Genomic DNA, 26,984 nt, shown 5'->3' on the forward strand with positions numbered 1-26,984 from the left:
AGCAGCCTGGGAGCAGTGGCAAAGGGATGGAGCCTTCCCAGGGGCCGTCGCGACCGAGAGCCGAGGGCCAGTCGCTCGACAACCACTGGCGAGGACGACCGGGAGGAGAGGGAGACGGAGCCATCGGGGCGAAAGCCTGGATTGACCCCGTCAAACTTGGACTTCCACTTGTAACCCCTTAGGGGGTAATTGAAATGTGCGCCCCCTTGTGGGGCTTTTGTCCTGTACCCTTTTGGGGAATTGGTTATTGTGACTGTCTTGTTTGATTGTCTTTTATGAAATGTTTTAGAGTTGATCAATGCTTCTTTTTCTTTTTTTTTTGAAGGAAAAAAAAAAAAGAAAAAAAAAAAAAAAAAAAAAAAAAAAATCTGTTCTTATCAGTTTAATATCTGATACGTCCCCTACCCGGGGACCATATATTAAATTGATTTTTGGAACAGGGAGATGGAATAGGGGCTTGCTCCGTCCACTCCACGCATCGACCTGGTATTGCAGTACCTCCAGGAACGGTGCACTTCCCCTCCAGGGGAAAACAAAATGTTTAAAACAAATGTTGACATACTGCAGTGGGTTAGGAAGTGTTACTGTGTAGATGACGCATTTCACAGTCATGCCAAACTATCTCTGTTTTGCTCACACTACAAACCTAGAGCCATAGAAATGCCTCTTCTGAAATGGGTTATCCCTGTATACGGAAGTCCAACCACTGTCAGGAAGGCTCTGTGGTCCTCTCATCTCCATTTGGGTTTCTATTCAGGCTTTGACTGGATATTTCAGGTGACTGGTGTGTTGCTACTGCGAGCTCTCTCCACCACAGCCAGGAGAACACGGACTGAGCTGGCTCCTCAAGTCAACCTGGCAGAAATACTAACATTTCTGCTGTCAGTTTAACCACAGCTTATGAAACAACAACCTGAGATGTGTACCTCTGCAGTGATGCTGTTGTGTCAGCCTTTCATAAGCAGACAAAGTTCAGAATATGACACCCCCTTACGTTACTGGAAGGGGCCAATACAAACAACAATTTCACAAACTCCAGACCACAGACACCACCGGAGAACATTTACAGTACTTACACCCAGCGGTGTGTCCAGACATATAGCCAACAGCCATGACAGCCATCATATATTGGGGTGGCCAATCAGATTTCAGGGGTGGCCTGTGCCACCCTAGGCCACTCCCTGAACACGCCCCTGCTTACACCCTGTACTTACTGTACTGTTCAAAAGTCTGAAGCCTACAAGATTTTGTACATTATTTTGTCCTTTCATATGTACATTCATTTGAACTTGTTTTTCTTCTGAATTTGTGCGGCAATACTGCAAGTGCAATGTTGTTCAAAAAAAGAGTTTAGCCTTTTCATTTCCATTAATTCTTAAAGCATTATAGCTTTACTTTTTACTCTATGTGTGCCTAACACCTTTGCACAGAACTGTATATACACCAAACTACACCAGTAGAGTAGGGAAGGGCAGGGCAGGAGAGAAGATGGAGACATGGTTAACTGTTATACAGTCAGCCAACGAGGCTGGGTGGTATGTTTGATCGGACGGAAGATGTTGAAAATGGAAAACTCGTACATGAATTTGAGCCACCAAGCCCTATTTTGCGTTTGTCAACACGGGTTGCTGTCAACACGGACCTATTTTATCCTCTAGTCTAAAATACTTATCCAAGTCAGCCATACTAACACCCTATACCTACTTATCCATTATATCCCAAAACATGTAGGCTATCCCTGAAAGCTGATAATACACAGTAGCGTAGGTGTTTATAACTACTAACTGAACCAACCTTTCAGTTCACTAGATGTCGCCATAACGAAACATTTTCATAGAATAGCCGATGTAGGACAAACGATGGATTATTATCTTATTTTATATAATTTATGCTGTCTCTGATTATTATAATTTGTCGACGTTGCCGCTCTCGATGGTGCCATTTACTACTGATAACTTAATACATTTGTGCATTTATTGCACGAGCGTGTTCGTGAAAGGACATTCGTGTTGGCGTATGCGGAGCTTCTGCTGAGTAGTCTACATGCAGTGTTAAGATTGCGTAGGAAGTTAAATAAAAAATGAAGGATGCTTTACATGCCATCACGTATATGGTTTATTGAATTCAGTGTGTTTTAGGTAATCATGTGTATCCTAGTACCACTAGAATGTACGCTATTCCTCAAACTATCCAGGAAGTGTTTTAAATATTTCCCATAATTCAATTCGTTTGTGATTGCTCTTACATATTTAGAAAAATTGTTAACATTGTCAGTGTACATATAGTTTCCAAGTAGAATTACCTTAATTCACAGATTTTGATTTACAATTTGAAATGTAAATCTTCAAACCATGACCGTAACTGAGAATGTCATGTCGCTGAAAGGGACCCCATTTTGAGACTGTTCTAGGACAGTACACTCTGGTTTCTCTTCAGATCGTATAAATCTTTCGCCTTTTACTAAAGATTTCCGTGGAGAGGAACATTACGAGTATCAACCAATTTTTTGATGCCCTGCTTCACGGCGGGGCTTCCTATATTGTTAAAAATTAATCAGGAAGTGGTTTTTGGAAACATTGAACTGTGATGGAGGAAATTGATGATTGAGGAATAGATGTAGCCTATTTCAAGTACAAATTCAAGTCTTCTAATGTCAGATGCACAAAACAACGCAGAAGTCAGACTGGGCACTGAAATTCACTGAAGATAACGTAAAGCAACCGGGCATAATATAACATAGTACAAGTAGCCTACTCAGAATATAAATTACACCAATGATAGCAAAAACAGAATCAATTTCTGAACCTCTTATAATAATTAATACTTCAAGAAAACAACGAATGGAAATACGACAATGGGTTTCCACCCGGCCAATGTATGTGAGACGGCGCCGCTTTATGAACTGAATTCAATTCGCTGCGTCTGTTAATATTTACACTGGCATGTAGGTGGCGCCCAAGTACTGTTATCCGGATCAACGAGACCCTTCTTTGGTATTTTATTCAATCTTATTTGAGCTTATCATAGATGTAATCTATGTTCTTGATACTTATATGTTATGTTATGCTAGGTTGCTTGCGTTGTCTTGTCCCAAGAATTTCAGTGCCCAGTCTGACCTTGTGTTGTTCTGTGCACCTGACAATAAAACTTGAAACTAAGCCACAGTGACATATTACCCCCACTCCACAGTGTGCACTAGGCCTACTCTTTCTTTTACTGCAATGTTCACATTTTACCATTCAAAAGGTTTATAAGTAGCAAACTGCAGGCGATTTTTTATGACACCCATTGCACAACATTGTATAAATAAAACGATCCCATCAACTCACTAAACTGAACTCGCCGGGAAACGGGGCAGGAGGTCGCCGGCATGCAAATTCTATAACATATCATTCAAAACAAGTCACGTGGGAGAACGAGTTTCTATTGGTTGAGAAATTCCCAGCTGCATCGGTGATCCAATCACAAGGCTTAATTTTCAATACTTTGAAACATTGGATTTCAAACCGTTAAGCGCGGTTAAAGAGAAGTTGTTTAATACTTGTACAAGACAGTAGTAGTAAGAGAAAGGTTTTCATTCCGAGAAAAAGGATAGGATATCAGAATGGATTTAGACTGTATGAAGTATGCAGAATTACGGGGTCTGGCTAAAGACGCTGGACTCAAGGCAAATATGAAGGTAAAGCTTATAAGCGAACTAGACTTGCTAGCTAACTTGTTGTTAGCCTACAGTACTGTAGCCACCTAGACTATCTAGCTAGATCTGGACGACTGCAGAGCTAGCCTTGCGACTTTACTTGGGCATGATCTACTAACGTTTAACTTGTTCATCGTATTATTTCCCCTCATTAAGGCTGATAAGCTGCGAGAAGCGCTCAAACGGCACTACCAAGAACAGCAACATCAGGGTGAACAAGGGACAGACTTGAATAGAGGCTTGGCACCGAACGACGATGACACAAACGACAACCAAGTTGATCAACACGTTCCCACAACTTCATTATTCGTTACCAAACGACGTGGTAAAGCATCAAAGAGGAAGAACTCCGAGGACGTCAATACAGAGAGCGAAGCACTTGAGGTAATGTCCTACTGTACAATAATAAGTAACTCTAGTAACACAATTCTTAAACATGGTGAGTTTTGGTCAGTCAAATGATTTTGTTTTAAAGACTGACGAGAAAGATTCCCATTCTGGAGCTCAGACTACGAGTGCCAAGAAGAGGCGTGTGTTTTCCACTCAACAACCTGACATGCAGCCGGAAAAAACGGACACAAACACAGTCCCTGCGACATGTGATAAAGGTTAGCACCAAAACTCCCTGTTTTGTGAAATGGACAGGCTGGTGGTTAATGCTAAACAGAGCACCTACCTGCTTTTAATGACCTTGAACCCTTCTCACTCAGTAGGGGAGCCTAAAGTGACGAAAGCAGGAAAGATTCCCCGCCATGAGGCCCTGTTGAAGAGGATTAAGCCCATGTTGAAGCCCACCACGCCAAGTAAGTTGTGTCAAAAATGCCATAGTTGACCAATGGCCATTGTCTGAGATGTGGCTTTGATGTAATGTGTTCTATACAAGCAATTAGGGTGATGCACCAGTTGTCAAATTATGGGCAGATAATGATACATAAAACAACAATTTGGTGAGCAGGCCTCGTCATCAGTTGCTCCTCAAGGGTTGCTCTTGTGCATTGTTTAACATCAAAGTTACTGCCCTTACATCTGGGATCCAGCGAGGTTGCAAAGTAGAAAATGGGATCCGACTCAATTTGATTGAAGTTTGTGAACATCTGCTAATAGTGTGGTCCTCGTTGTTTTGACACCAGAGTCTGTGTCAGTCTCCTTGCTTAAAACGGGCCCCTGGTCTCTCACCGAGGGCATCCCATCAGCAGCCGCTGATGAGACTTCTTGTCAGTCGTTCAAAGAAGGAGAGAAGTGTGACAAAGTAACTAACCCCCACTGGTGCACAGTGAGGGCTTTGGGGAGGTCGTCGTCTGTGGCATATTGAGTTCAAGGTTTCCCATCACGTAGAATGTACTATATAAATGTCAGATCTTGCTGTAGCCTTTTTGGTTTCATCCCCAAGTGGGTGTGCACAGCCTGCAGGCATAAGTAGGCATGGGGGGTGAGTGTTTTGTGTCCAACTATCTTTCGGCCTATTGCTATTTATATATTGTTTGGCGTCCAGTTCATGTGTGTTTTGTTATTGGCTTTCGGGTAATTGTTGAACGCTTCAGATGAGATTAGACATGTTCAGTTTCTTTCTTAAAGTTCCGGTGACATTTCAAGGTACATAAATAAATTGCAAATCGCAAACTTTTCTCTTAGTCAGTGAAATACGCACTTGGCCACACTGCTGATGGGGGGGGGGGGGGTGATTTGAAACTGACTTCTTGATCTCAGGTAGAAGCTCTACTCCTGAGCTATACCTATCCCCACCTCATAGCCATCCATCTCATTGCACACCCAGCATAGGTTGTTTTTCTCAGATGAAGGAAACTGTTAAATTGTGGCTCTCCTTTTCAGACTTCAAAAAGCTCCACGAGGCACACTTTAACAAGATGGAGTCCATTGATTTATATGTCCAGAGGAAGACCAAGCAGATGGATGTGTTCAGAAATTCAGTAAAGGAATTGAAGGTAATAAACTGTTTAATGATGTTGTCATCTTTTTCACAAGTTGGAAGGTTGTTTCAAGCCAACTCCTGGCCTTAATTATGTAAAAACTGAAAACAATGGTGACTGAATGACACGGCTAGGTCTTCCCTATTAGTGTATTCATCGAAGAACTGTTTTTTGTTGTTTATTTGTAGTTGCTCTCAGACAAGACTATTTCAAAGCCGGCAGAGAGAAACACTAAACGTGTAAGTTCTGCAACTTTGTCAAATTCATTATAGTAATGAATGTGTTGGTTAATTAACTTGTTAAAAACTATCCACTGCCAATTTTTGTGTGGTAAATGTTCTTCTCTGTATTTTGAAGAAGTCCAGCAGAACCTCCCTGTTCAGTCCTGCATCTGTGGAGACGAAGCCCTCCTCAGGCAGACGCAGGCACACCCAGCTCAACAAGCCTGACCTGAAGGACAGCGTTCCATTCAAACCATCCATCCTCTCGACTCGCAGGATCAATGTTCGGTTAGGCTCCCTCATGTACCAATTTCTATGACCCTGAGACACTGGAGCGTATGGGTGTCCTGGTTTGTTTAATTGATGTGGAATCATGTCGACTTTGCTCCTAAGGGCTCTGCATGCATCCCTGCTCTGTGAAACCAATCTAGGTTGAGTGTGGTGTGTTAAAGTCTCATAACACTTATTTAAAAACATTTTTTACTATTGTTTTGTGTGCAGGTTCTCTCAAGTTGTGCAGGATAACGAGCAGAAGAGGGCCGTGGTGAAGACCCCAGCACGCTTGTCTCCCTGCGTGGACCTCCTCACTCCAGGACAGGACTCTAAAGTGACGGGGAAGCCTGAAATCAAGACGTCCGGTCTATCTTCCACAAAGACTCCAGGTAACTTTCACAGCTTCATAAATAATACATTCTTCCACCAGACTTGCCTCTTGATTATATGACAAACTGATAATGTTTTTCCATTTAAAGGATCAACATTTGTCTTTAACGGAAACACAAGTATTTCAAACACCCCTGGGACCAATAAGAAATCCACGTTTGATTTGAAAGCTAGTCTCTCTCGTCCCCTGTCCTACAAGCCTCATAAGGGTAAGCAGTGGGCTCAGCTGTCCTTCTTATTCTCTGTTGCGAAAAGCACAACTGGGTATGGAAAAGCCTGACAGTTCACTGTTTTCATAGGAAAGTTGAAGCCTTTTGAACCAACCCAGGAGACCTTGGTGGGAATCCCATCCAATCAGAAGAATTACAAACAGCACAAGGTCCAAACAAGGTGAGGAATCAGTAGTAAGATCATAATTCATTGTACTATCAGAACCAACTTTTCAATTCTTAAATGTTGAATTTACTAAGTAAGTACTACCACTGTTGGTCAACCACATTGTCTTTGTTCTAGGGAGGAACGGAGAACAAAACATAAGGAAGACAGGAAGCAAAAAAAAGAGAATATGCTAGGGGCCAGAAGAGGGCTCACCATGTCTTAAACGTTTCCTTTGATTTTTGTTGCCTGTTGTGGTCATTGAGCTGTACTTTTTAGTGGCATACATTTTCTCTGTTCTAGTATGCAGTTTTGTGTAATGTGTTTGACTCCAATGTTCAAACTCCATAAGACATTGGTAATGTGTGTGTGTGTACTTGTAGATCATTTTCTACTCACTGATATTTAGTAAATGCTCTAACCCTCTAGTTCTAAAAACTGCTTTTATGTTTAGAGGAAGTACATACGCAGACAGTGGTGGGGGAAAAGTTTAACTTCCTGTCTGAATATTTTAGTTGCCTTTTGTATATTTTATATTGAGTTAAACCTTTTTTTTATGTATTTGGATATTTGTGTAATAACTGAACACATGCTTTGTTCCTAAGTCTGAAATGTGTTAAATGTCCATGTATATAGTTATTATTGTGTTTGGAAGTGGGTCAAAGTAAAGAAATGTAGGGCCTGACAAGGTCAAGCTACTTTACTTCAGAACCACGTTACAATATGATGACACAGCAAGACATATCTACAAGGTTATGTATTCATGTACAGAAAGTGGAGCATGTTCAGCCATTCCATCATACAACCTAAAACAAGTGATTCAGGATTTTAATATTCAACACAAAACCTTTCTTTGTGGGGACTTCAGTAAGGGGAGGTTCCATCCCAGCTCAGACCTCTGGGTTTCTCTTGTACAATTCGTATGCAAACTCTTCTGTGTGAGCTTTATCATTACATGCACCAATAAAGTCAATCTCCAACTGAAATGGACCATCCACTTTATCCCCCAGCGTGAATCCAATAGTGTTAACCTATTGGGGGGAGGGGACAAGACAAAAAAGTGTGTTCATATAAAAATATATACATGTCACTGTAAAGCTATCCACATCTGAAATGATTTGCTCAGATCTTACCTTGTCCAACCAGATACAAGACTGGTCATCTTGTATTCTTCCGTGATTTGAAAGGAAGAATTTCGAGAATGGGATCTGCGAAGAAGAATAACGCTATGTTCTAAACCAAGGGAAGATGTTTTTGTGACAGTCTAATATCTTTCCAGACACCTACCTTGACATCTTGCCAGTAAGGTCCACCTCTGGTGTACAGAAAGTAACTGTATATGTCATTCTTCATGTGAGAGAAATACATTTCGGTTGCAATGTTTATCATCCATGGACGTCCATCTCCACGAATACGCAAGTGTAGTGTGTTGAAGTTTGTCCAGTCAAGGTGCTTTATCCTATCAAATGACCCCTGAGGAGTGGGGGGGGGGGGGGTGGTGTAATTAATGAAGTTGATCAATGGGACTAAACAGTTACATCTGGTAATTGTCTATTAAAGGGACAGTCTGTTTGAAAACATTCCTTCCACAGTGTGGAATCAGACAATCATTCCGATGTTAAACCTCAGTAGCATAGAAGGGTACACTGATAGTGAAAAACACTGACACACCAACATCATACAGTTTGCATGGACTTTTTCTGATGACTGGTACAGTGCTCACCCACCTTTGGTTGCTGGGAGCGTAAGGAGCAGTAGCCACTGTAACGAGTCTCCCCGTCCCTCGGAGGGTTGGTGCAGAGTGTTCCGTACAGCAGGCCTGTGGTGTTGTTCCTCCCCAGCTTCAGATAAGCCTCACTCCGTCCACCCATCTCCCGGTCAGAGGAGACGATCCACTTCTCCAGAGACTCTGGTCCTCTGAACTCCCAGATCACTCTGGTCTGCTCCAGCATGTGCTCCGCCAGCGGCTGGCCCTGGGGGCCTTTTATGGGAGCTAGAAACTCCGCCTTCAGCAGGGAGAAATGCTTCCATATCCCCTCCATGCCTTTAGCAAAGTCGAATTTGAAATATTTCCATGGTGGGCTTTTGTCTGTGGGCTGGCCTGGCCGTCTGTACTCTCCCTTCCAGATAGTCCTCCATGCCATAGTCATACGAGGAACAGAGGGAGCCAAGAGGTTCTGCTGCCAGAGAGGCCTCAGCAGCTTCAATGTGGTCCTTAACAAAGACATGTTTGGCGTCCTGGATTCTCACTGTTTGGAAATAGTACAGGAACATTATGTATATGCACAAAATATATCATTCAACACATGCAAAACAAATTAATAACGAACTCTTGACCCTCTCGATGTTACTGCCTTAGTACCCTAGTTAGTCATTCTCCTTTCTTTGGTAAATTGGGCCAAAAAGACACTAAAACAAATTAACCCATGCCACAAAACAAATGTACCCTTAATATTGACAGCGTTGGTTGATAAGATACTTGCCTTTGATACGTGGATTTCAGGTCGGAACATTGATATTTTGATTGGTTTTGAAGCTAGACTCATTAACGATCTACTGAGCACAAGGCTACTACATACATACAGTTATAATCCATATCTGCCCTGTTGCATGTAAACCATCCTTGGATGAAAGCTCTCTAGAAGGTTGCAGTCACGAGAAACGATTGCTAGAAGTCCATCCCGAGTGAAGTTCTACTAGGAACAGTAACTGAGTGAAATTTCAGTTCCTTTTTGGTGTTTATTATTACCATAATGTCCTTCCTGACAACTTAAATAACACGGAATTGTACGCAAGTAGTATCTGCCCTCCTACAACGTGTAGGATATCTTAATTTTTTTCTATTTTATTTTTCCTCGTGTACATATACTTCTTCATCCTGCACCGCTGCACCCGCTTGACGCATGCTCTTTAGGAAAGCGCCTTTGGCTTTGTGTGGATGAGTACGGAGCCATCTAGCTGCTGTAGTTGGTAGGTAGCCACCGCGGTTCTGTTCGTCTTCAACAAACGAAGCGACAGACTGAGCAGTGGTAGCTAGCCTGCTAGCTCGCTAATCATGGTGAATGTAAAGAAGCGGAAAGGTCGAATCGTCGATTCTGACTCTGAGGACAGCGCCAGTGATGATAATTTAGATCAGGTAACGATGCAATTGTTTTGCACAGTTCAATATTTCGCGTATTTTATTGTCAACACAGTAAATAGATAGCACTAGTTGTTGATAGTGGGATACACGCTAGGAACGTGCTAGCTAGCAGTTACTGAGCAAGCTAGCTAGGCTCGTTAGCTTCAACCTAAGAAGAGAAAAACACCGCGCTAGTACAGGCCTGGTGACCATAGACTAGCTCATGGCTCTTCCTGCAGTGTGTCACCCGTAAACAATATATTTAGCAGACTGACTTGTTACCAGATTTGATGCTACCATACTAGAATGTTGTGGTCTATTAGTAATAGGAAGTTTAGAACCGTACATCTTGTAATGACGTCATGGAGGCTGCTAAACTACTAGTATAGTGTTGACAAAACACAAGCTAGCATAACGTTAAGTTAGCTAGCATTACAGAAATGTGTGCGAAAAAACAACTGCAAGCTATATTAATGGGAGCTTGAGCACTTAAGTCACATTAATAACCCAATCATTTGATAACTACCTACCTACCGTTTACACTGTAACTCTTTTTTGCATTCGTATATGTTAGGTTGGCTACTTAGCTAGCCTCATAGCATCTTGCCAGGTTATTAACTGTGAGAGAAAGTAGCAGGTAGGCTAACTTGTTTGGCTACTGTACTGTCAGAACTCAAATGGTTAACCGAGGGTAAGCCTGTCTTAGTAAGTTAACCCAGCAACTTTGTTAAAGCACAGGACAGCTGTTAATGTAGCTGCCCTATATGTAGTTAGCTAATACTACTCGTTTGTTGCCATCCAGTGAAAGCATACTGCAGCTTTTATCTGTCTGCCAATGCATAAAAATCTACTGTCGTTATCCAATGAGCATGTCAGAAATTCTCTCCTCTTGCTGAAGCGTATTCTTATTGCTCTGCTGCAGGAGCTTCTGTCTTTGACCAAGAGGAAGAGGATGGATTCAGATGAACCGGATGAGCCAGTTAGCAAGCCAGCAGCCTCTTCAGACTCAGAGACTTCTGACAGCGATGATGAGGTATGAATTTCATATGGCAAAGGCCAGTGTTTATCTTCTTAAAACAACATTAAGAGGTTGCGTGTTTTTTTGTTGTTGCCTCCTTAAAACGATGTGTAAATCTGTGTGTGGTGTTTTCATTCAGTGGACCGTTGGAGGCACAAAAGTCAAGAAGAAGGTCAAGCAAGTGAAAGGGCCAGAAAAGAAAAACGTGGCAAAGAAAAAAGTCAATAAGGCAGCAGCTTCTGGGAGCTCTGATGGAGACAGTTCAGCTGAGAGCTCTGCTCCGGAGGAGGGTGAGTACAGTCCAGACAGTCAGAGCTAAAGTATGAACCAGCAGGAAGAGGCTTTGTAGAGATGTGTTTCTATAAATCCACCATTATTATCATGTTTAGGGGATTGGTGTTGCTCCATAGTAAAGCGTTTGACTGCAAATCAAGAGCAGGTTCAAATCTGTCTTGGATGGAATATAACCCCACTGCTCTGCATGCTGACAGTGTTTGCGGATGATATGTTTGACGGACAGGTGAAGTGTCGGATTCTGAAAGCAACAGCTCATCCTCCAGCTCAGACTCAGACTCATCCTCGGAGGATGATGTGTTCCGGGACGGCTACGGGGATGATCTCATGGGGGATGAGGAGGACAGGGCTCGACTGGAGCAGATGACAGAGAAGGAGAGGGAACAGGAGCTGTTCAACAGAATTGAGAAGAGAGAGGTGCTGAAGAGAAGGTAGGCCTGACAGCGTGGATCCATCTCATGCACGGTACTGTACATTACGGCATTAAAAAAAGTGCAATGTTGAGCGTTTTTGGTTTAGTCTTTTAATTTCGTTTTTGCTTTACTTTTTCGAAATTTGTCTCCGTGCATACTACTTTTGCACAGTACTGTATATATCAATATATACAAATATTTTATATAAACTACAGCACCATTACACAGGTGATGAACTTAGCTTCCAACAGCAGTCACTCAGAAGATTAGTTTTTATGTAACTTTTAATTGAGTGTTTCAAAATTGTGCCTCTGTCTCTGGTAGGTTTGAAATAAAAAAGAAACTAAAGACAGCCAAGAAGAAGGAGAAGGAGGAGAAAAAGAAGAAACAGGAGGAAGAACAGGAGAAAAGAAAACTATGTCAGGTTCAAGACACCCAAGTCGTGAGTAAACACATCCACACACCAGTTATCCACACACCAGTTATCCACACACCTGTTATCCACACACCAGTTATCCATACACCAGTTATCCACACACCAGTTATCCACACAACAGTTATCCACACACCAGTTATCCACTCACCAGTTATCCACACACCTGTTATCCACACACCAGTTATCCACACACCAGTTGTCTCTTGAGCTGTGCAAGATCTCGTCATCTGTATGAGAAAATCAAATTGTATTTGTATTGCCAAATACAAACCAACCATCACGGTTTGTTCAAGTGTAGTGTTGGATTGTTGGATGCTGTTCTTGTAGATGTACTCATGGTCTGGGTCCAACCCCTGTTCTTCTTCTACAGGTTATGTCTCACAACAAGGAGCGGAGGTCCAAACGTGATGAGAAGCTGGATAAGAAGACCCAGGCCATGGAAGAACTGAAAGCAGAACGAGAGAAGAAGAAAAACAGAACAGGTTGGATAAAAAAACATTTCTATAAGCATGTAAAAGAAAATGAAATAAATGATGGATTTGTCTGACTTCTCGTGACTCCTGTTGTAACAGCCGAGCTGCTGGCCAGGCGGCAGCCCCTGAAGACCAGCGAGGTCTACTCAGACGACGAAGAGGAGGAGGAAGAGGATGACGATAAGTCATCGGTCAAGAGTGATCGCAGCTCACGGTCCTCATCTTTTGATGATGATGAGTGAGTATCCGCCAACTGAAGACGACATGTTGACTATCAGCATTTTATAGGAAGTCATCATTGATATAGGGATGGGCATTTGAAATGATTTTACTTATTTTTATTAATGCTGCTGCGGTTCCGTTAAGTAATTAGCCTGACATGACGCAAAGCATACAGTAAACACATGAACCACCACACATTCGGGCAATAATTATGACTGTTAAGCTATTAGATAAAAAATGGGTGAAATAAAGAAAACAAATGAAAGATCAATTTATTGAACATGACGATAAGACAATGAACTTGAAATAACGATGCGTCTTCAGACTGCAGGAATTGAGGTTGCGGGTACTGCGAGGTACTGCTTAGCCAGGACACTAAGCTTCTTGTACCGGTCCTGGTTGATTCTCCACCACTCCAGTGGGTTGGCCTGGGGTTGCATGGCTCGCTGAAATACAGCGCAACTTCGCTTTGTTGGTTATCATTATCGTTGTAGTAGTCCTCTCCAAAAAGTGTGTTGAGGGTTGCAGCCCCGGCTGTGGATGCGGGAGTGTCCCAGCTGCTGATCAAAGGCATCTGGCTGAGCATTATCGGTGTGGCTGGTGTATATTTAATTTAAAGGTTTTTCATAAAAAAAATACATTTTACAAAGTCAACTATGCTCGTAAGTATTTGAAAAAAATTCTAGACTACTTACTACTTTAGGATATTTGGATATTCAATTAACTACGCCCATCCCTACATACTGTTTGAATTTGGATCAGGTTTTTTTTCTCTCCCCCTAACTGCATGGCCTTCCTTTTTAATTTGGGTGATACTTGTTTTGAAATAGGAAAGAGGAGACTCCACCAAAGTCCCAACCCGTCTCACTACCAGACGAACTGAACCGTGTTCGCCTGTCACGCCACAAGCTGGAGCGCTGGTGTCACATGCCCTTCTTTGCCAAGACTGTGACGGGCTGTTTTGTTAGGATAGGCATCGGGAACAGTAGCAGCAAACCAGTTTACAGGGTGAGAGGCAGTTACAGTTATTACATCGACACTGATTTGTTTCACGATATTTGGTGTATCTCCATGTTAAGTTATTTTCCATGTGTACTCATAGTCTTTGATCCCCCCCCCCCCGGTAAATAGGTTGCTGAAATAGTCGATGTGGTGGAGACGGCTAAAATCTATCAGCTTGGAACAACAAGAACAAACAAAGGTTTACAGTTAAGGTAGGTTGTCCCGCTATTTTCCTCCAAACCTCTTGACTTTTCTCTCTGTGTTTCCCTCCAAACCTCTAGACTCTTTTCTCTGTTTCCCTCCAAAACTCTTGACTCTTTTCTCTGTGTTTCCCTCCAAACCTGTTGACCCTTCACTCTGTGTTTCCCTTCAAACTTCTTGACTCTTCTCTCTGTTTCCATCCAAACCTCTTGAATCTTCTCTCTCTGTTTCCCTCCAAACCGGTTGACTCTTGTCTCTGTGTTTCCCTCAAAACCTCTTTTACTCTTCTACAGTGCCCTCCAAAAGTATTGGAACAGTGAGGCCAATTCCTTTATTTTTGCTGTAGACTGAAAACATTTGGGCTTGACATCAAATAATGAACGTGAGACCAGAGATCAACGTTTCAGCTTTTATTTCCAGGTATTTACATCAGGATCTGATGCACAACTAAGAAAATATCACATTTTGTTTGAATCCACCCATTTGTCATGTGATCAAAAGTATTGGAACAGATATACTTAAAACATATTTAAGTGAATAAGACTTAATATTTAGTTGCAAATCCTTTGCTTTCAATAACTGCAGCAAGTCTGTGACCCATTGACGTCACCAAACTTTTGCATTCTTCCTTTTTGATGCTTTCCCAGGCTTTCACTGCAGCCTCTTTCAGTTGTTGTTTGTTTTGTGGGGTTCCTCCCTTCAGTCTCCTCTTAAGCAGGTAAAATGCATGCTCTATAGGGTTTAAGTCTGGAGATTGACTTGGCCAGTCTAATACCTTCCATTTCTTGCCCCTGATGAACTCCTTTGTTGTTTTGGCAGTGTGTTTTGGGTCGTTATCTTGCTGCATGATGAAGGCTCTGCCAATCAGTTTGGTTGCATCTTTCCTTAAATTGGCAGACAAAATGTTTCTGTAGACTTCCGAGTTCATTTTGCTGCTGCCATCATGTGTTACATCCTCAATGAAGATTAATGAGCCCGTCCCAGAAGAAGCCATGCAAGCCCAAGCCATGACATTACCTCCACCGTGTTTCACAGATGAGCTTGTGTGTTTGGGATCATGAGCAGTTCCTTTCTTTCTCCAAACTTTAGCCTTTCCATCACTTTGGTAAAAGTTAATCTTTGTCTCATCAGTCCATAAAACTTTGTCCCAGAATTTTTGAGGTTCATCTCTGTACTTTTTGGCAAATTCCAGCCTGGCCTTCCTATTCTTCTTGCTAATGAGTGGTTTGCATCTTCTGGTGTAGCCCTTGTACTTTTGTTCATGAAGTCTTCTGCGAACAGTAGATAGTGATACCTTCACTCCTGCCATCTGGAGGTTGTTGCTGATCTCACTAACAGTTGTTTTAGGGTCTTTCTTTACAGCTCTCACAATGTTTCTGTCATCAACTGCTGATGTTTTCCTTGGTCTACCTGTTCGACGTCTGTTACTTAGTACACCAGTAGTTTTCTTCTTCTTCAGGACATTCCAAATGGTTGTACTGGCTATGGCCAATGTTTCTGCAATGGCTCTGATTGATTTTCCATCTTCTCTAAGACTCACAATTGCTTGTTTTTCACCCAAAGACAGCGCTCTGGTTTTCATGTTGTTTTCACCTCTGAATACAGTCTGCATAGACAAAACCTATCTTACCCAATCTGAACCTGAGTGTAGACATTCAGTGGTATTTATTGATTGAATAATGTATGTAATAGGACACACCTGGGCAACAAAACACACCTGTCAGTCACATGTTCCAATACTTTTGCTCACGTGACAAATGGGTGGGTTCGAACAAAAAGGTGATATTTTCTAATTTGTGCATCAGATCCTGATGTAAATAAAAGCTGAAACGTTGATCTCTGGTTTCACATTCATCGTTTGATGTCAAGCCCAAATGTTTTCAGTCTACAGCAAAAATAAAGGAATTGGCCTCACTGTTCCAATACTTTTGGAGGGCACTGTATCTGTTTCCCTCCAAACCGGTTGCTCTTGTCTCTGTGTTTCCCTCCAAACCTCTTGACTCTTCTTCTCCTCCCTCAGACACGGCAATGACACCCGGGTGTTCAGACTGGAGTTTGTGTCCAATCAGGAGTTTACTGAAAACGAGTTTATGAAGTGGAAGGAGGCGGTAAGTGTGGAGCGTGCATAGAGGCCTGCAATATTGTATTATTTTGTGTATATAATGCAGTATTTTATTTCATATTTGGTATAAACTCTGATATTGTTACATGGCCATTTCTAAAGTTCTGCTCTACAGTCTAATGTTGCTTCAACTTGTATACAACTGAACGGCAAACGTTACATGATCTATTATGTATAATAGGGGATCCTTGCATGCTGAAATCTGAAGTAGCCAGGATGAACCCAGTCTGCTCTACTCCCTGATTTTCTGCTGTACTTTCTACATGCACTAGTTGCATGTCACTTTGGATGAAGCTAAATGGTTGTAATGTTAATGTACTTCAATGTCCACCTGTAAAAAACGGGTTTCTGACCGTGCTTCTGCAGATGATCATTGCGGGGATGCAAGTCCCAACGCTAGATGAGATCACCAGAAAGGAGCAGTCCATCAAAGAAGCCGTCAACTACAAGTTCAATGACAAAGACATAGAGGATGTAAGTGGTTGTGCTGGGTTCTATCATACTGTTACCATGGTGACAGTTTGTGATTATGATAATTGATTGCGTGTGACGTAAAAAAAAATAGTCCTATTCTGATCTTGTTTTTTAGATTGTAAAAGAGAAGGACAGATTCAGGAAGGCACCTCCTAATTACGCCATGAAGAAAACATCGCTGCTCAAAGATAAGGTATCGAATAACTACTCTCTTCTATCTGTTGTTTGGGTCGCTTATTGGGTTTGCTCAAGCCTTCGGCGAACACAACCATTGTTCTCTCTCATATATATTTATTATTTTCCCACCCCCCAAGAAACTTGAATATTTGCACTACATAGACAATGTCGGTGTCAAATTGTTCGTCTTGGTCCCGACTGAGTTGCTTGTATTCGCGCAAACGTTCTGTTTGACGGTTTAGGCAGAGAATGTCTAATATGGGGAGAACTCCTAGCCTGACGTTGTCATACTCATAATTCTAGTCAGAATATGAGTCTGATAACTCTCCGTTGGGCTGTGAGTATGGGGCGTGTTTCAACCGAACTTGTAAAAAGTGCCTCTTCACTCAATTGGATATACCTACAGCTCCTGTTTGGACATACTTTTTCCCAAAACTAGCGACCCCAGACCCAACTTCCCGACCAATTTTTTTTGTGGGCGGGGTCAAGTTGGGCTGGCAGCCAGGCTAGAGATCCCCCACTCTCGGGAAACTTCTTGCAACTGCAACTTGCAACTTCTTGGAACTGGTTGCAGTTCCACTCTAGTTCCATATGAAGGCGCTAACTGTCGAGCGCAGAATGAATGGAGGTCTATGGAGCTATTTTGACCTATAATCCATGTTGAACATGCAGAAACTACAATAAAATCCAAGATTTCTCAACGACAATCAGGTAAAAGAGACAAATTTAGCCGTTTAGCTCCATAGACTCCCATTCATTTTGCACTCGACTGCGATCACTCCCAGTGGAACTCTGGTGGAACTGCAACAAAATTCAATACCATGGGGCTTAATAGGGAATGGGCAGGCTCTCCTTAAACAGGCTCTGGTTTAGGCTTGAAATAAGTTTTTGTGGCACAAGGAAAATCTGCTAGCCTTACGTCACAACGTCATCACACGTTAGCAATGACGCATAGATACAATGTTCTAGTAAGACAGAGCAATATCAGCGAGCCCTTAGCATTAGTAACGTAGCTAAAAGTCTATGAAAGTTGAGGCTACTTGGTTCCCCTTCGTTCTTTTGGTGAGCAGTCTCATGAGCCCTACTTACACGGCGTCGTGGAGCCAACCAGCTAAATACTTATTTAGCACTAGCGTTGCTACCTGCATATACCTACAGCTGGCAGCTGTGCTCCGTTTTGCTCCTAGATTCAGGTCTAGCCCCGGTAAATTGAAGAGCTATCTAACTACAAGAGAAATTACTACATGTAAACTACTACACTTCTGCTGTGTGGGAATCGCAGGAGCTAATCAGTCGAAGGGCGTACAAAAATACAGGAGCACACCCCACACGGAGCCCACGGAGCTCTCTAGTTTTTTTATTTGCAATGCAAGTTAATAAATGAGACAAACCCATTTACGAGAACTTCATGCAGGGGACGGTGTGCTCCCATCTCATACACACGTGCTTGAACGCTGTGTTGCGTTTGACCCTGAAGGCCATGGCGGAGGAGAGTGGAGATGGTGACAAGGCGAAGGGGATCCAGGATGAGCTGAATGAGCTGGAGGAGAGAGCAGAGGCACTCGACCGGCAGAGGACTAAAAGCATCTCTGCCATTAGGTTTGATGACCGATTCTAAACATATCTTAGTTTGTATAACCTGTTTAAAGTGGGGGAAATTCACCACCAGGCAACAACATATATCCCTTTATGATTTATAGACTACTTCAGAGAAGTGGTCGTCTTCAGTTATTTGGGAAAAACACCATGCTTCATTTTAAGTGGATAAAGAAAGGCTCCCTTGAAAAGTGGTCATGATCAGTAAAGAAATTGAAATAATTTTCAGTTTAATGTTTTGGAGAAGTTTAGTAACATTATGTAATAGGTGTCTGGAGGTGTGTGTGTGTGTGGACGGTCAATATACAGCCTTTTTCAAGCTGGAATCACAAGTGAGCTAGGCTGTTCTTTCAATGTTTAAGTTGGATGGAAAGCCTGACGGTTACACACGGTTGCTAAGCAACATTAGTCAAACATACAGCCCACGTTAGTTTATGAAGTTGTTTGGCAATGCCTAACAACAATCTAGGAGTTGGTTTCGGTGGAACTACCAAGAAATAGAGAAAGATGGTCAAATAATATCCTGTTCTTTATGTCCATCTTGATCTTCTCGTCCAGCTACATTAATCAGAGGAACCGGAGCTGGAACATTGTTGAATCTGAAAAAGCTCTTGTGGTAAGTGTTTTCAAAATCTTTCATACAAACCTCTTTGAAATGTAGAAAGGTTTTACTTGTAAAGCTTTCTTTTAAACTTGTTTTTGTCTTTCAGGCTGAAGGCCAAAACACCAAGAACCAACAGATGGACCCGTTCACCAGAAGACAATGCAAGCCGACCATGGTCTCCAATGTAAGAGACTACGCCTTGTATCATAACCTGTAGATTTCATACCAAAACCAAGATGCTGAGGGTGTTTATCTGCTGTACTTCCTATATGCACTATTTGTAGGTTGCTTTGGAATTAAGTGTCAGCTAAATTAATGAATTGTCATGAAATTGTTGTTGTTTTTGCTTGATAGGCCAGAGACCCATCAGTCCACGCTGCCATTCTGGCCCATCTGAACCAGAAGTATGGCTCTGGCTCAGACCAAGATGTAATTGAGATGTCACTCCACAAGGTAATTACCTCAATTACCATAACCTGCCTGTAATCTGTAAACTGTTATTTAAGTGTTTGTCCGTTACACAGGGACTGCCGGGACATAAAGACAAAGATGTCAACAAAACAACCAGCGACCTCTCAGAGGACCTGTTCAAAGTTCACGATTTTGATGTTAAGATCGACTTGCAGGTTCCCAATGCAGGTGAGTTCATTTCCTGTTTCCTGTCCATGCATCCATGCCGGTTTGTTATGTATTTAGTGTTGGGGGGGGGGGGGGGGGATGTCAGCCACTCAAGTTTATTTCAATTCTCTGTTCTAGAAGCCAAGTCTCTCTCCGTCAGCTCCAACGCCCTTCCAGTGAAGGATGGCGCCCCTCGCAGATCTCTGAACCTGGAGGACTATAAGAAGAGGAGGGGGCTGATCTGATGGGTTGGACCATTAAAACATATTTGCATGTGTTTCTGGCTATTTGACCTCAGGGCCCCTGAGGCTGAAAGTGTGTGTGAGATTGTAAATGTGTGTGTGTGAGTGCGCATGTGTGTGTGTGAGTGCGCATGTGTTTGTATGTGTGTGCGAGAGAGAGAAGTGCAAGTAGTGCAAAGGACTGTCCATCCCAAAACAGAGGAAATATTGATCCTTCGAAGACTTTTTTTTTTTTCTTTCTCCTCAAAGGATCTTTCTTGGAAGAAGATTGTCCACTTGTTTTTGCGTCATTATGTGCAAATTTGTACTTTGAATTGCGTTTTTCCTCAGTTTATGTCCCTGTTTTATATAGAACCTTTTCCTGTCCTGTCTCATTTTCTCCTCAGTTATCTTATTTGTTCAAGGACACAGGACTTTAGAAATGATCTTGGACACTATATCTCGTAAGACTTAGATTGTTGAGACAACTGGACTGTGGACGGGGAAAGGGTTTCTCCTCTCACCTTTTCTGCATATGGATTATTTTATGATTAAGGTAGAGAGGGCATCATTATAAACCTAACAGCCTGCAGTCTTTTCCTCAACATGGAGGTGAAGATGTCATGAAGACAGCTGGCCTATTGTTTGCCTTCGGAACTATGTCACTGTTTTGAAAGCAGATTTATATGAATCAGTTGTTTACCATGGATGATTAAAAGCATTTGTCTTTTTTTTCTTTCTGAAACCATATTTTCAGAACAGATTCTAAGTGTTATTGATTGTCTCCTTAGTCAGTTCTTGTATTGATGTGGCATGCCTTGTAAATATACAATTTGGAGTGAGTGCAGCAAAATAAAGAGGCACTGTTTCGTAGAACTTGTGTCAGTCTCTATCCTCTCTAACTGTAAAAGAAAGTGTTTGTATGAAGTACATTAATTGAGTGTATGTGGGGTTTATTAGATGATTAGAAGTCCACTCGAGAATGGTAAAAAGAACATTTGAACTTAGGGATACATTTTCTGGTCTTGACTATTTAAAGGGGGTTTAGGTTAGAATTACATTTAGGGTTTGGAGTTAGGGATCGTTTTATGGTAATGAGGTACGGTTTGGGTTAAGGTTAGGTCTTGGGTTGAGGATGTTAGGGGAAACAGGATTTTGTAGGACTGAATTGTCCCCACCAGAGTTGTGTGTGAATCATTGGCACAATGCCATGTACGGAATCAAAGTCAACATTTTCTAGATTTTCTTTCAAGAGACATGTCATTTAACAATGATTTGAGGATTTTGTTTGACGGTGTAAGTGAAATGACAATTGTTCTCATGTTTTTTATCAGGCTTTGTAAAGGGACTGTATGTTTGGGGTCCTTAGGCAGTAGTTCCTGGTCCACGTATTAAGCAAATGTACTAGCTAGTAAATCCAATAATTCAGTAGAATGAAACTACAGATGGATTGTAACCTATTTTCGCGTCATTTAATGTGCACAAAGTATCTTTGCCGATAAAAAACAACAACACCGTTGGACGTTGCTTTCTTTTTTACGGTGGGTTGGTTTGTGGGAGTTTTGGTGGTTGGGATAGCTAGAGCTAGGTGAAGCTGTGTCTGTGGTAGCTAAAGCTAGCAAATCAGCCAGTCAAGCTAGATTACATTGGTTCGTCAAGCTGGTAGGTTTCTTGCATGTTGTTAACTTCTGTTGCAATTATGTTTTGTAATCTGTACTGTAATCTGACTGTGTTGTTAATATTTATTTAGCACTATAAGCTATCTAGCAGGCGGGTTTCAATAATAAACAGCGACTGCCTAGCTAGCTGTGTGTACAGGTCTGTCAATATGAAAGCCAGATAATTTGCAACACTTTATTTTCCGGACTTGAAAGTATAATGTATATTTTTCTCATTAGGATGCAGTATGTCTTGGTTCGCGGACTTCGCAGGGAAAGCGGAAGACTTTCTAAATAAGGTTGACCAAGGAGCGGCCAGTGCTCTGACCAAACCAGAGAGAACATCGTCTTTCTCTTTAAACTACGAGGAGAATTCTACCGAAACGTCTCAATATGACGGCGAAGGGCAAAAGGCAGACGCGACGGTGTTCCAACATGCTTATCAATTTTCTCATGATGCCCCAGACTACATCAGTGCTGCTGCAGGTAAAATCAAGAGATCCAACCCCACTCTCTTGGCTAGCACGGCAAATGTATCCACCACCCCTCTGGGATCGGCCAGCAGTGCCTCCAGCACCATCAAACCATCCTCCAGCTTTGTGAGACGGAAGAAGAGCGAGCAAGAAGTGGATGACGACTTGCTCTTTGACTTCCTGAACAGTTCCGACCCTCCTGCAAGCGAGAGGAGGAATGTCAAACTGGAGCCTGTCAGAGTCCCAGCTTCCGAGGGGTCCCCGAACCCACCGCCAGCCCCTGCGGCTCCTTTGTCTGTGCCCTCTGCCCCCTCCACCCCCCCCTCCACGCGCGGCATGTCACAAACCTCTAGCCTGGGCTCTCTGTCTAACAGCACTCATAGCGCCAAAACTGAAGATGGTTCCGCCAGAGATCAAAGCCAAGGTACCAAAGAACCTAACAGCTTTGTTGCTTCATGTATAGTTGGTCATACTGATGCGCTCAAATATCATGCTGCTGGTTCTGGTATTATTATTCATCTCCCTGGCCTTCCCTCCTTTTCCGCCCTACCCTGTCTCCATCCTTCTCCCCTTTCCCCCCCCCCCCCCCCTCTCTCTCTCTCTCTCTCTCTCTCTCTCTCTCTCTCTCTCTCTCTCTCTTCATCCCTACCTCCCTCTCCCATTCTTTCCATCCCCTCCCTCCCATTCTCTCCATCCATCCTCTCTCTCATCCATATCTCAAATTCTCTTTCCCATAGACACGCCGGAGAGTTCAGACTCTGGGTTGGCTGCCCCCCAGGACCCCGGCCCCCAGGAGCCAGCCCCGCCAGAGGAGCCCGTGGGTCCAGAGCTCCAGGGTCAGGTGATGTCCAGCCTGCGCCTGGAGAACCAGCTGCTGCGGAGCGAGGTCACCTCTCTCAACCAGGAGATGGCCTCTATCATCCAGAGAGCCAAGGACATGCAGGAGGGTACGTGCTGACGTACCAGCTGTCTAGGATGGGTACAGATCAGTGGTAAAGCCTTAGATTGCTGACCAAGAGGTTGCATTCCCCCCCCCCAAAAAAAAACAACAACATGTGTGAATAAAGGAGTCTGCAAAATTATGATATTATTAAATAAATCATACTAAGCTACCCACAGAGTTGAACTTGGCTCGCCTGCGCTCGGACAAATGGAGTTCTGACCAGTCCCGTACGGACCGCACGGTGAGAGAGCTTCAGTCCCACGTTGATGACCTCACTGAGGCCCTGTCTGCTAAAGATGGGCAGCTTGCGGTCCTGAAGATCAGGCTGGAGGAGGCAGATCAGTTACTAAAGTCTCGAAGCAGTGCCCTGGAAGAGGCACAGACTGAGAGGTCCAGGTATGTGTCTGAGTGAATGGGATGGAGGGAGGGAGGGTGGATAGGTGGATGGTAAATTGTATTCCGTCTTGGCCCATGGTGGTCAGAATCCTCCAGGACCATACTGAGGGGAGCAGCCTGCAGTCGCAGGCCCTGCAGACCCTGCAGGAGAGGCTGCGAGAGGCAGAGGGGGCCCTACGGAGAGAACAGGACAGCTACCGACAGATGCAGGCAAGCCAGCTGACTCTAGCACCATGTTACACCTTTATTACTCACTTGGGTGTTATGTGTAATATATATATATATTTGAAATGTAAAAATGGCCAAACAAATACATTTTGCTTTTCTTCAGAGTGAGTATTCAGCTCGGCTGTCCAAGGTGGAGTCGGAGAGGCAGTTGCTGGCGGAGGCGGTCACTGGGGCGGAGAGGAGGGCGGCGGAGGACAAGCACAGGGCAGACGACCTCCAGCAGCAGATGAAGAGCGCCAGGGCCGCCGCTGAGACTGCCAAGCAGGAGCTGCAGGACTACAAACACAAGGCCTCACGCATCCTCCAGGTGGGGCGGACAACAACACACATGGATTTGTTTAGCATGGCGGGGGGGGGGGGGGGGGGGGGGGGGGGGGGCACAGTGAGCTGTGCCCATAGATGGTGGTAGATCATCTGTCCACAGATCATCAGGAGGTTGCAGGTTTAAACCCCTGTCCCCTTTCTGTATGTTGATTTCAATATAAGCATCTGCTAAATTAATACATTGCATGTTCGAACCTAGTAGATATGTGGTAATAGATTGCATTTGTTTTTACTAGAGGGCTGATGTTTTTTTTGTTGGTGTCAACCCAGACTTCACTACACATTACCCTCTAACCAGTCTGTGTGTCTTCTGTATGACCCCTCCCCCTTCTCCTCTAGTCCAAAGAGAAGCTGATTAGCAGTCTGAAGGAGGGGTCTGGATTGGACACGCTGGACGGAGGCGGGGCCGGGATTCTGGAGCTGGAGGATCTTCGCCACGAAAAGGAGCTGCAGAGAGACGAGATCCAGAAGCTGCAGGGCCAGCTGCAGACTCTCCGCTCAGAGATACAGGTGAGGATCAGTTCCACTAGGAGGAACGACAGGGTTAGCTCCAGGCAGGTAAGGTAAGATACAGGTGGATCCTATCCCCCATCAAGGCTGTCACTGCTGGAACACCTAAAATGTGGGTTACTCTGTGTGTGTGTGAGACGTTCCTCTGGTGTGTTCTCTCTCAGGAGCTGGAGAACCAGGCCCTTGCGGAAGCAGAAGCCTGGAGGGAACAGCAGGGGGAGGTGGAGGAGCAGCAGGCCCTGCAGGCCAGAGCCAGACAGGAAGTGGAGGCGGAAGTGGAGCGCTATAAACAGGTTAGAGGAGACCTGTGTCCTACAGCTGACATGACTTCTACATGACCTCTATTTTCAGGAATAGGTCACTTCAGTGTGTGTCTATGTGTGTGTAGGAGCTGCAGTATGTGGAGGAGGAGAACCACCGTGCCAAAACAGCCCTCCAGAGTCGTATTAAGGACAGGGAGGATGAAATCCAAAAACTCAGGAACCAAGTAAGCTACTCCTTCTAGAGTCTGGTTCAATGACAGACTTTTTTCAGTTGATGTGCATCACCATGTCAGCTGTACCTGTTGTGAGAATGTGATGTTGTGAGATGCTGTAAGCAAAGACCATTCCTTTACCCTAACCATCAAAATATTGTCAGAACTATATACTTCTGATCCTTGATTTTTATGCTGTACTTTCAAAATGCACTATTTGGAGGTCGCCCTGGATCTTTTTCAAAGCCTGCTAAATGAACAAAATGGAAATGTAGAGACAGCCTGGTAAACTATTCTACCTCATCCCCCTCCCCCGTGGGACCAGTTGACCACCAAGACCCTGAGCAGCAGCAGCCAGACCGAGCTGGAGAGCCGCCTGCACCAGCTAACGGAGACCCTGATCCAGAAGCAGACCGTGCTGGAGGCCCTGGGCACGGAGAAGAGCTCCCTGGTGTTCCAGCTGGAGCGCCTGGAGCAGCAGCTGAGGAGCCAGCAGGGCGGGCCGGCCGGGGGGCCAGCCATTGACATGGCCGGCACGGAGGGCCCAGGTAGGGCCCCGCACCAGACTCCTTCACCTCGCGCTAACCACAACCCTGCTTCCCGGCGGAGAAAAAGAACGGGGATGGCTAATAGCTCAGTGGTTAGAGTAATCTACTACAGATCAATAGGCTGTCCATAAGGGGTCCAAACCCCCATGTAACTTGCTTTGGATAGAAGCCTCTGCTAAATGAATGCATTACATTCTAACATGATTGAAGTGTCAGTTGTTAGCCTGTGTGTTGTTTTCGGTGGTTGTAACCGACCAGCGGGTGTGTTTACCCTGCAGGAGCGCGGCAGAGGAACACTCCGATCCTGTTTACGGACCACGACAGCCCAGGAGTGTACGGGCAAGTTCGCAAGGCAGCCAGTACCATTGACAGGTTCAGGTGAGATGGTCTTTATGCTCATCCTGGTGTAATCATTTGACGGGAGATCATGAGGTTGCAAGTTCAAATCCCCCCTTGGTGGTTAGGGTTAAAAGCACCTTAAAAAAATGTTTTGATCTGCTGCTCTTCACGATGCCTAGCGGCTGTAAGAAGCTGTAAACCTAAAATAATATAACCTATTATAAATACTGTAAATCTGAACCTATATGAGCTGCTATATGTATCAACAATGTCGAATAAATTCAACAATGTTGATTTATTTATTTATTATAATTCATTGACAACCTATGAAAAGAATAACAACTAAGCGTGTCAGAATATGTGTCTGATTATTTGGTGTTGTTGGTGTTGTTGAGTCTTCTGTTTAATTTACATTTCGTCGATGTGTTCCCTCCTCCAGCATCAGACTAGGGATCTTCCTGAGACGCTATCCTATGGCCCGGGTCTTTGTTATCCTATATATAGTGAGTGCTTCTTTGAAACAGTAGCAAATCATTGTTCTAGAATGACGTTCTTCAAAACCTCAATATAGGAAAACACACTATGACAAATGACTAAACACATAAATAAGTGTGTAATTTTTATAAAACTGTATAAATACATAACTAAAATGTGTCTTCAGGCACTGCTGCACCTGTGGGTGATGGTGGTTCTGCTGACGTACTCTCCAGAGATGCACCACGACCACCCTGGGGGGAGATGAGGAGCAGCACAGCTTGGTGCTGTGCTCTGCTTGAAGACGTGTGCCCCAGGGCCCTGGAGGGCAGGGGTTTGGAGCAAGCTGCTGAAATGACACTCAATAAAGCGTACTATTCTGGGCCTGGTTCTTTGGATTTGCACAGACATATGCTAAGAGATATAGATTTATATCCTTTTAACTGTGTCCTCCTGTCTGAAGGTCTGCAGTAGGACAATAGCATGGGGTTTAATGGCAGGTATACTTTGACATGATGGGTACAGTATTGGGATGTCCTTTAATCAAACTTGATTTCAACTATGTTCTCCTGTAACCTGGTAATTATTTGTTTATTCTTAGAGATTGTATTTAACATTGTAAAAAAAATATTTTAAATAAACGAGGACTAAGCAGAAATTGTAAAGCCTTGCCGAGCTTTTGTCAACACACTGGCTCCATGCAAACTTACCGAAACACTGAGTTCCTTGAATGCAGCCTC

At 43.6% G+C, this 26,984-nt stretch overlaps 4 protein-coding genes, 1 non-coding gene and 1 pseudogene across 9 annotated transcripts; 5 read left to right on the forward strand and 1 right to left on the reverse strand.

The window, feature by feature from the left end:
- The first annotated feature begins 306 nt into the window (after positions 1 to 306).
- LOC124466554 lies at positions 307 to 520 on the forward strand (annotated as a pseudogene).
- A 1,896-nt stretch (positions 521 to 2,416) lies between these two features.
- Positions 2,417 to 2,532, forward strand: LOC124466555. Its single transcript, XR_006955953.1, has one exon. It is a non-coding gene; the product is annotated as a U5 spliceosomal RNA (small nuclear RNA).
- A 784-nt stretch (positions 2,533 to 3,316) lies between these two features.
- Positions 3,317 to 7,559, forward strand: nusap1 (nucleolar and spindle associated protein 1). Of its 4 annotated transcripts, none has more exons than XM_047046701.1 (11): positions 3,317 to 3,679; positions 3,854 to 4,081; positions 4,173 to 4,305; positions 4,408 to 4,500; positions 5,528 to 5,640; positions 5,814 to 5,864; positions 5,983 to 6,134; positions 6,348 to 6,508; positions 6,599 to 6,718; positions 6,809 to 6,899; positions 7,023 to 7,559. In XM_047046701.1, exons 1-11 carry the CDS (start codon positions 3,605 to 3,607, stop codon positions 7,108 to 7,110), a joined length of 1,305 nt encoding a protein of 434 aa, XP_046902657.1. In that variant the 5' UTR covers positions 3,317 to 3,604; the 3' UTR covers positions 7,111 to 7,559. The 4 variants fall into 4 exon arrangements, with proteins under 4 accessions (XP_046902657.1, XP_046902672.1, XP_046902665.1 ...); XM_047046716.1 differs by having other exon boundaries at positions 5,986 to 6,134; XM_047046709.1 differs by having other exon boundaries at positions 4,411 to 4,500.
- A 10-nt stretch (positions 7,560 to 7,569) lies between these two features.
- On the reverse strand, positions 7,570 to 9,602 carry ndufaf1 (NADH:ubiquinone oxidoreductase complex assembly factor 1). Its single transcript, XM_047046897.1, has 5 exons — positions 9,368 to 9,602; positions 8,612 to 9,133; positions 8,172 to 8,357; positions 8,018 to 8,092; positions 7,570 to 7,915 (listed from the first exon to the last, which is right to left on the reverse strand). The coding sequence occupies exons 2-5, from the start codon at positions 9,110 to 9,112 to the stop codon at positions 7,775 to 7,777; spliced, it is 903 nt and encodes a 300-aa protein (XP_046902853.1). The 5' UTR covers positions 9,113 to 9,133; positions 9,368 to 9,602; the 3' UTR covers positions 7,570 to 7,774.
- Positions 9,603 to 9,631: 29 nt separating this feature from the next.
- Positions 9,632 to 20,749, forward strand: rtf1 (RTF1 homolog, Paf1/RNA polymerase II complex component). Its single transcript, XM_047046383.1, has 18 exons — positions 9,632 to 10,020; positions 10,928 to 11,038; positions 11,163 to 11,313; positions 11,544 to 11,748; positions 12,055 to 12,172; positions 12,537 to 12,648; positions 12,739 to 12,877; positions 13,692 to 13,869; positions 13,993 to 14,075; positions 16,085 to 16,172; positions 16,553 to 16,660; positions 16,776 to 16,853; positions 18,315 to 18,436; positions 18,992 to 19,049; positions 19,144 to 19,221; positions 19,392 to 19,490; positions 19,562 to 19,676; positions 19,794 to 20,749. The coding sequence occupies exons 1-18, from the start codon at positions 9,940 to 9,942 to the stop codon at positions 19,898 to 19,900; spliced, it is 2,031 nt and encodes a 676-aa protein (XP_046902339.1). The 5' UTR covers positions 9,632 to 9,939; the 3' UTR covers positions 19,901 to 20,749.
- A 466-nt stretch (positions 20,750 to 21,215) lies between these two features.
- golga5 (golgin A5) lies at positions 21,216 to 26,896 on the forward strand. 2 transcript variants are annotated; one of them, XM_047046313.1, is made up of 13 exons: positions 21,216 to 21,417; positions 21,775 to 22,431; positions 22,745 to 22,954; positions 23,127 to 23,346; positions 23,433 to 23,556; positions 23,678 to 23,881; positions 24,238 to 24,408; positions 24,573 to 24,701; positions 24,797 to 24,895; positions 25,209 to 25,431; positions 25,710 to 25,809; positions 26,210 to 26,273; positions 26,432 to 26,896. In XM_047046313.1, the coding sequence occupies exons 2-13, from the start codon at positions 21,783 to 21,785 to the stop codon at positions 26,510 to 26,512; spliced, it is 2,274 nt and encodes a 757-aa protein (XP_046902269.1). In that variant the 5' UTR covers positions 21,216 to 21,417; positions 21,775 to 21,782; the 3' UTR covers positions 26,513 to 26,896. The 2 variants fall into 2 exon arrangements, with proteins under 2 accessions (XP_046902269.1, XP_046902278.1); XM_047046322.1 differs by lacking the exon at positions 21,216 to 21,417 and adding an exon at positions 21,443 to 21,538.
- Positions 26,897 to 26,984: the final 88 nt, after the last annotated feature.

This window comes from Hypomesus transpacificus, chromosome 3 (assembly GCF_021917145.1).
Source record: "Hypomesus transpacificus isolate Combined female chromosome 3, fHypTra1, whole genome shotgun sequence".
Classification (NCBI taxonomy): Eukaryota; Metazoa; Chordata; class Actinopteri; order Osmeriformes; family Osmeridae; genus Hypomesus; species Hypomesus transpacificus.

Bases quoted from the DNA above. Each gene is read 5' to 3' on its own strand.
- ndufaf1 (XM_047046897.1), bottom strand. From the start codon at position 9,112: ATGTCTTTGTTAAGGACCACATTGAAGCTGCTGAGGCCTCTCTGGCAG. The intron at 8,358-8,611 runs GTGGGTGAGCAC...CCCACTCCTCAG, and splicing joins TACGCTCCCAGCAACCAAAG to GGGTCATTTGATAGGATAAA. The intron at 7,916-8,017 runs GTAAGATCTGAG...TCCCCCCAATAG, and splicing joins CTTGTATCTGGTTGGACAAG to GTTAACACTATTGGATTCAC.
- golga5 (XM_047046313.1), top strand. From the start codon at position 21,783: ATGTCTTGGTTCGCGGACTTCGCAGGGAAAGCGGAAGACTTTCTAAAT. The intron at 25,432-25,709 runs GTAGGGCCCCGC...TTTACCCTGCAG, and splicing joins GGCCGGCACGGAGGGCCCAG to GAGCGCGGCAGAGGAACACT. The intron at 25,810-26,209 runs GTGAGATGGTCT...TCCCTCCTCCAG, and splicing joins AGTACCATTGACAGGTTCAG to CATCAGACTAGGGATCTTCC.
- nusap1 (XM_047046701.1), top strand. From the start codon at position 3,605: ATGGATTTAGACTGTATGAAGTATGCAGAATTACGGGGTCTGGCTAAA. The intron at 6,509-6,598 runs GTAACTTTCACA...TTCCATTTAAAG, and splicing joins ATCTTCCACAAAGACTCCAG to GATCAACATTTGTCTTTAAC. The intron at 6,900-7,022 runs GTGAGGAATCAG...TCTTTGTTCTAG, and splicing joins CAGCACAAGGTCCAAACAAG to GGAGGAACGGAGAACAAAAC.
- rtf1 (XM_047046383.1), top strand. From the start codon at position 9,940: ATGGTGAATGTAAAGAAGCGGAAAGGTCGAATCGTCGATTCTGACTCT. The intron at 14,076-16,084 runs GTAGGTTGTCCC...CTCCTCCCTCAG, and splicing joins AACAAAGGTTTACAGTTAAG to ACACGGCAATGACACCCGGG. The intron at 19,491-19,561 runs GTAATTACCTCA...TCCGTTACACAG, and splicing joins TTGAGATGTCACTCCACAAG to GGACTGCCGGGACATAAAGA.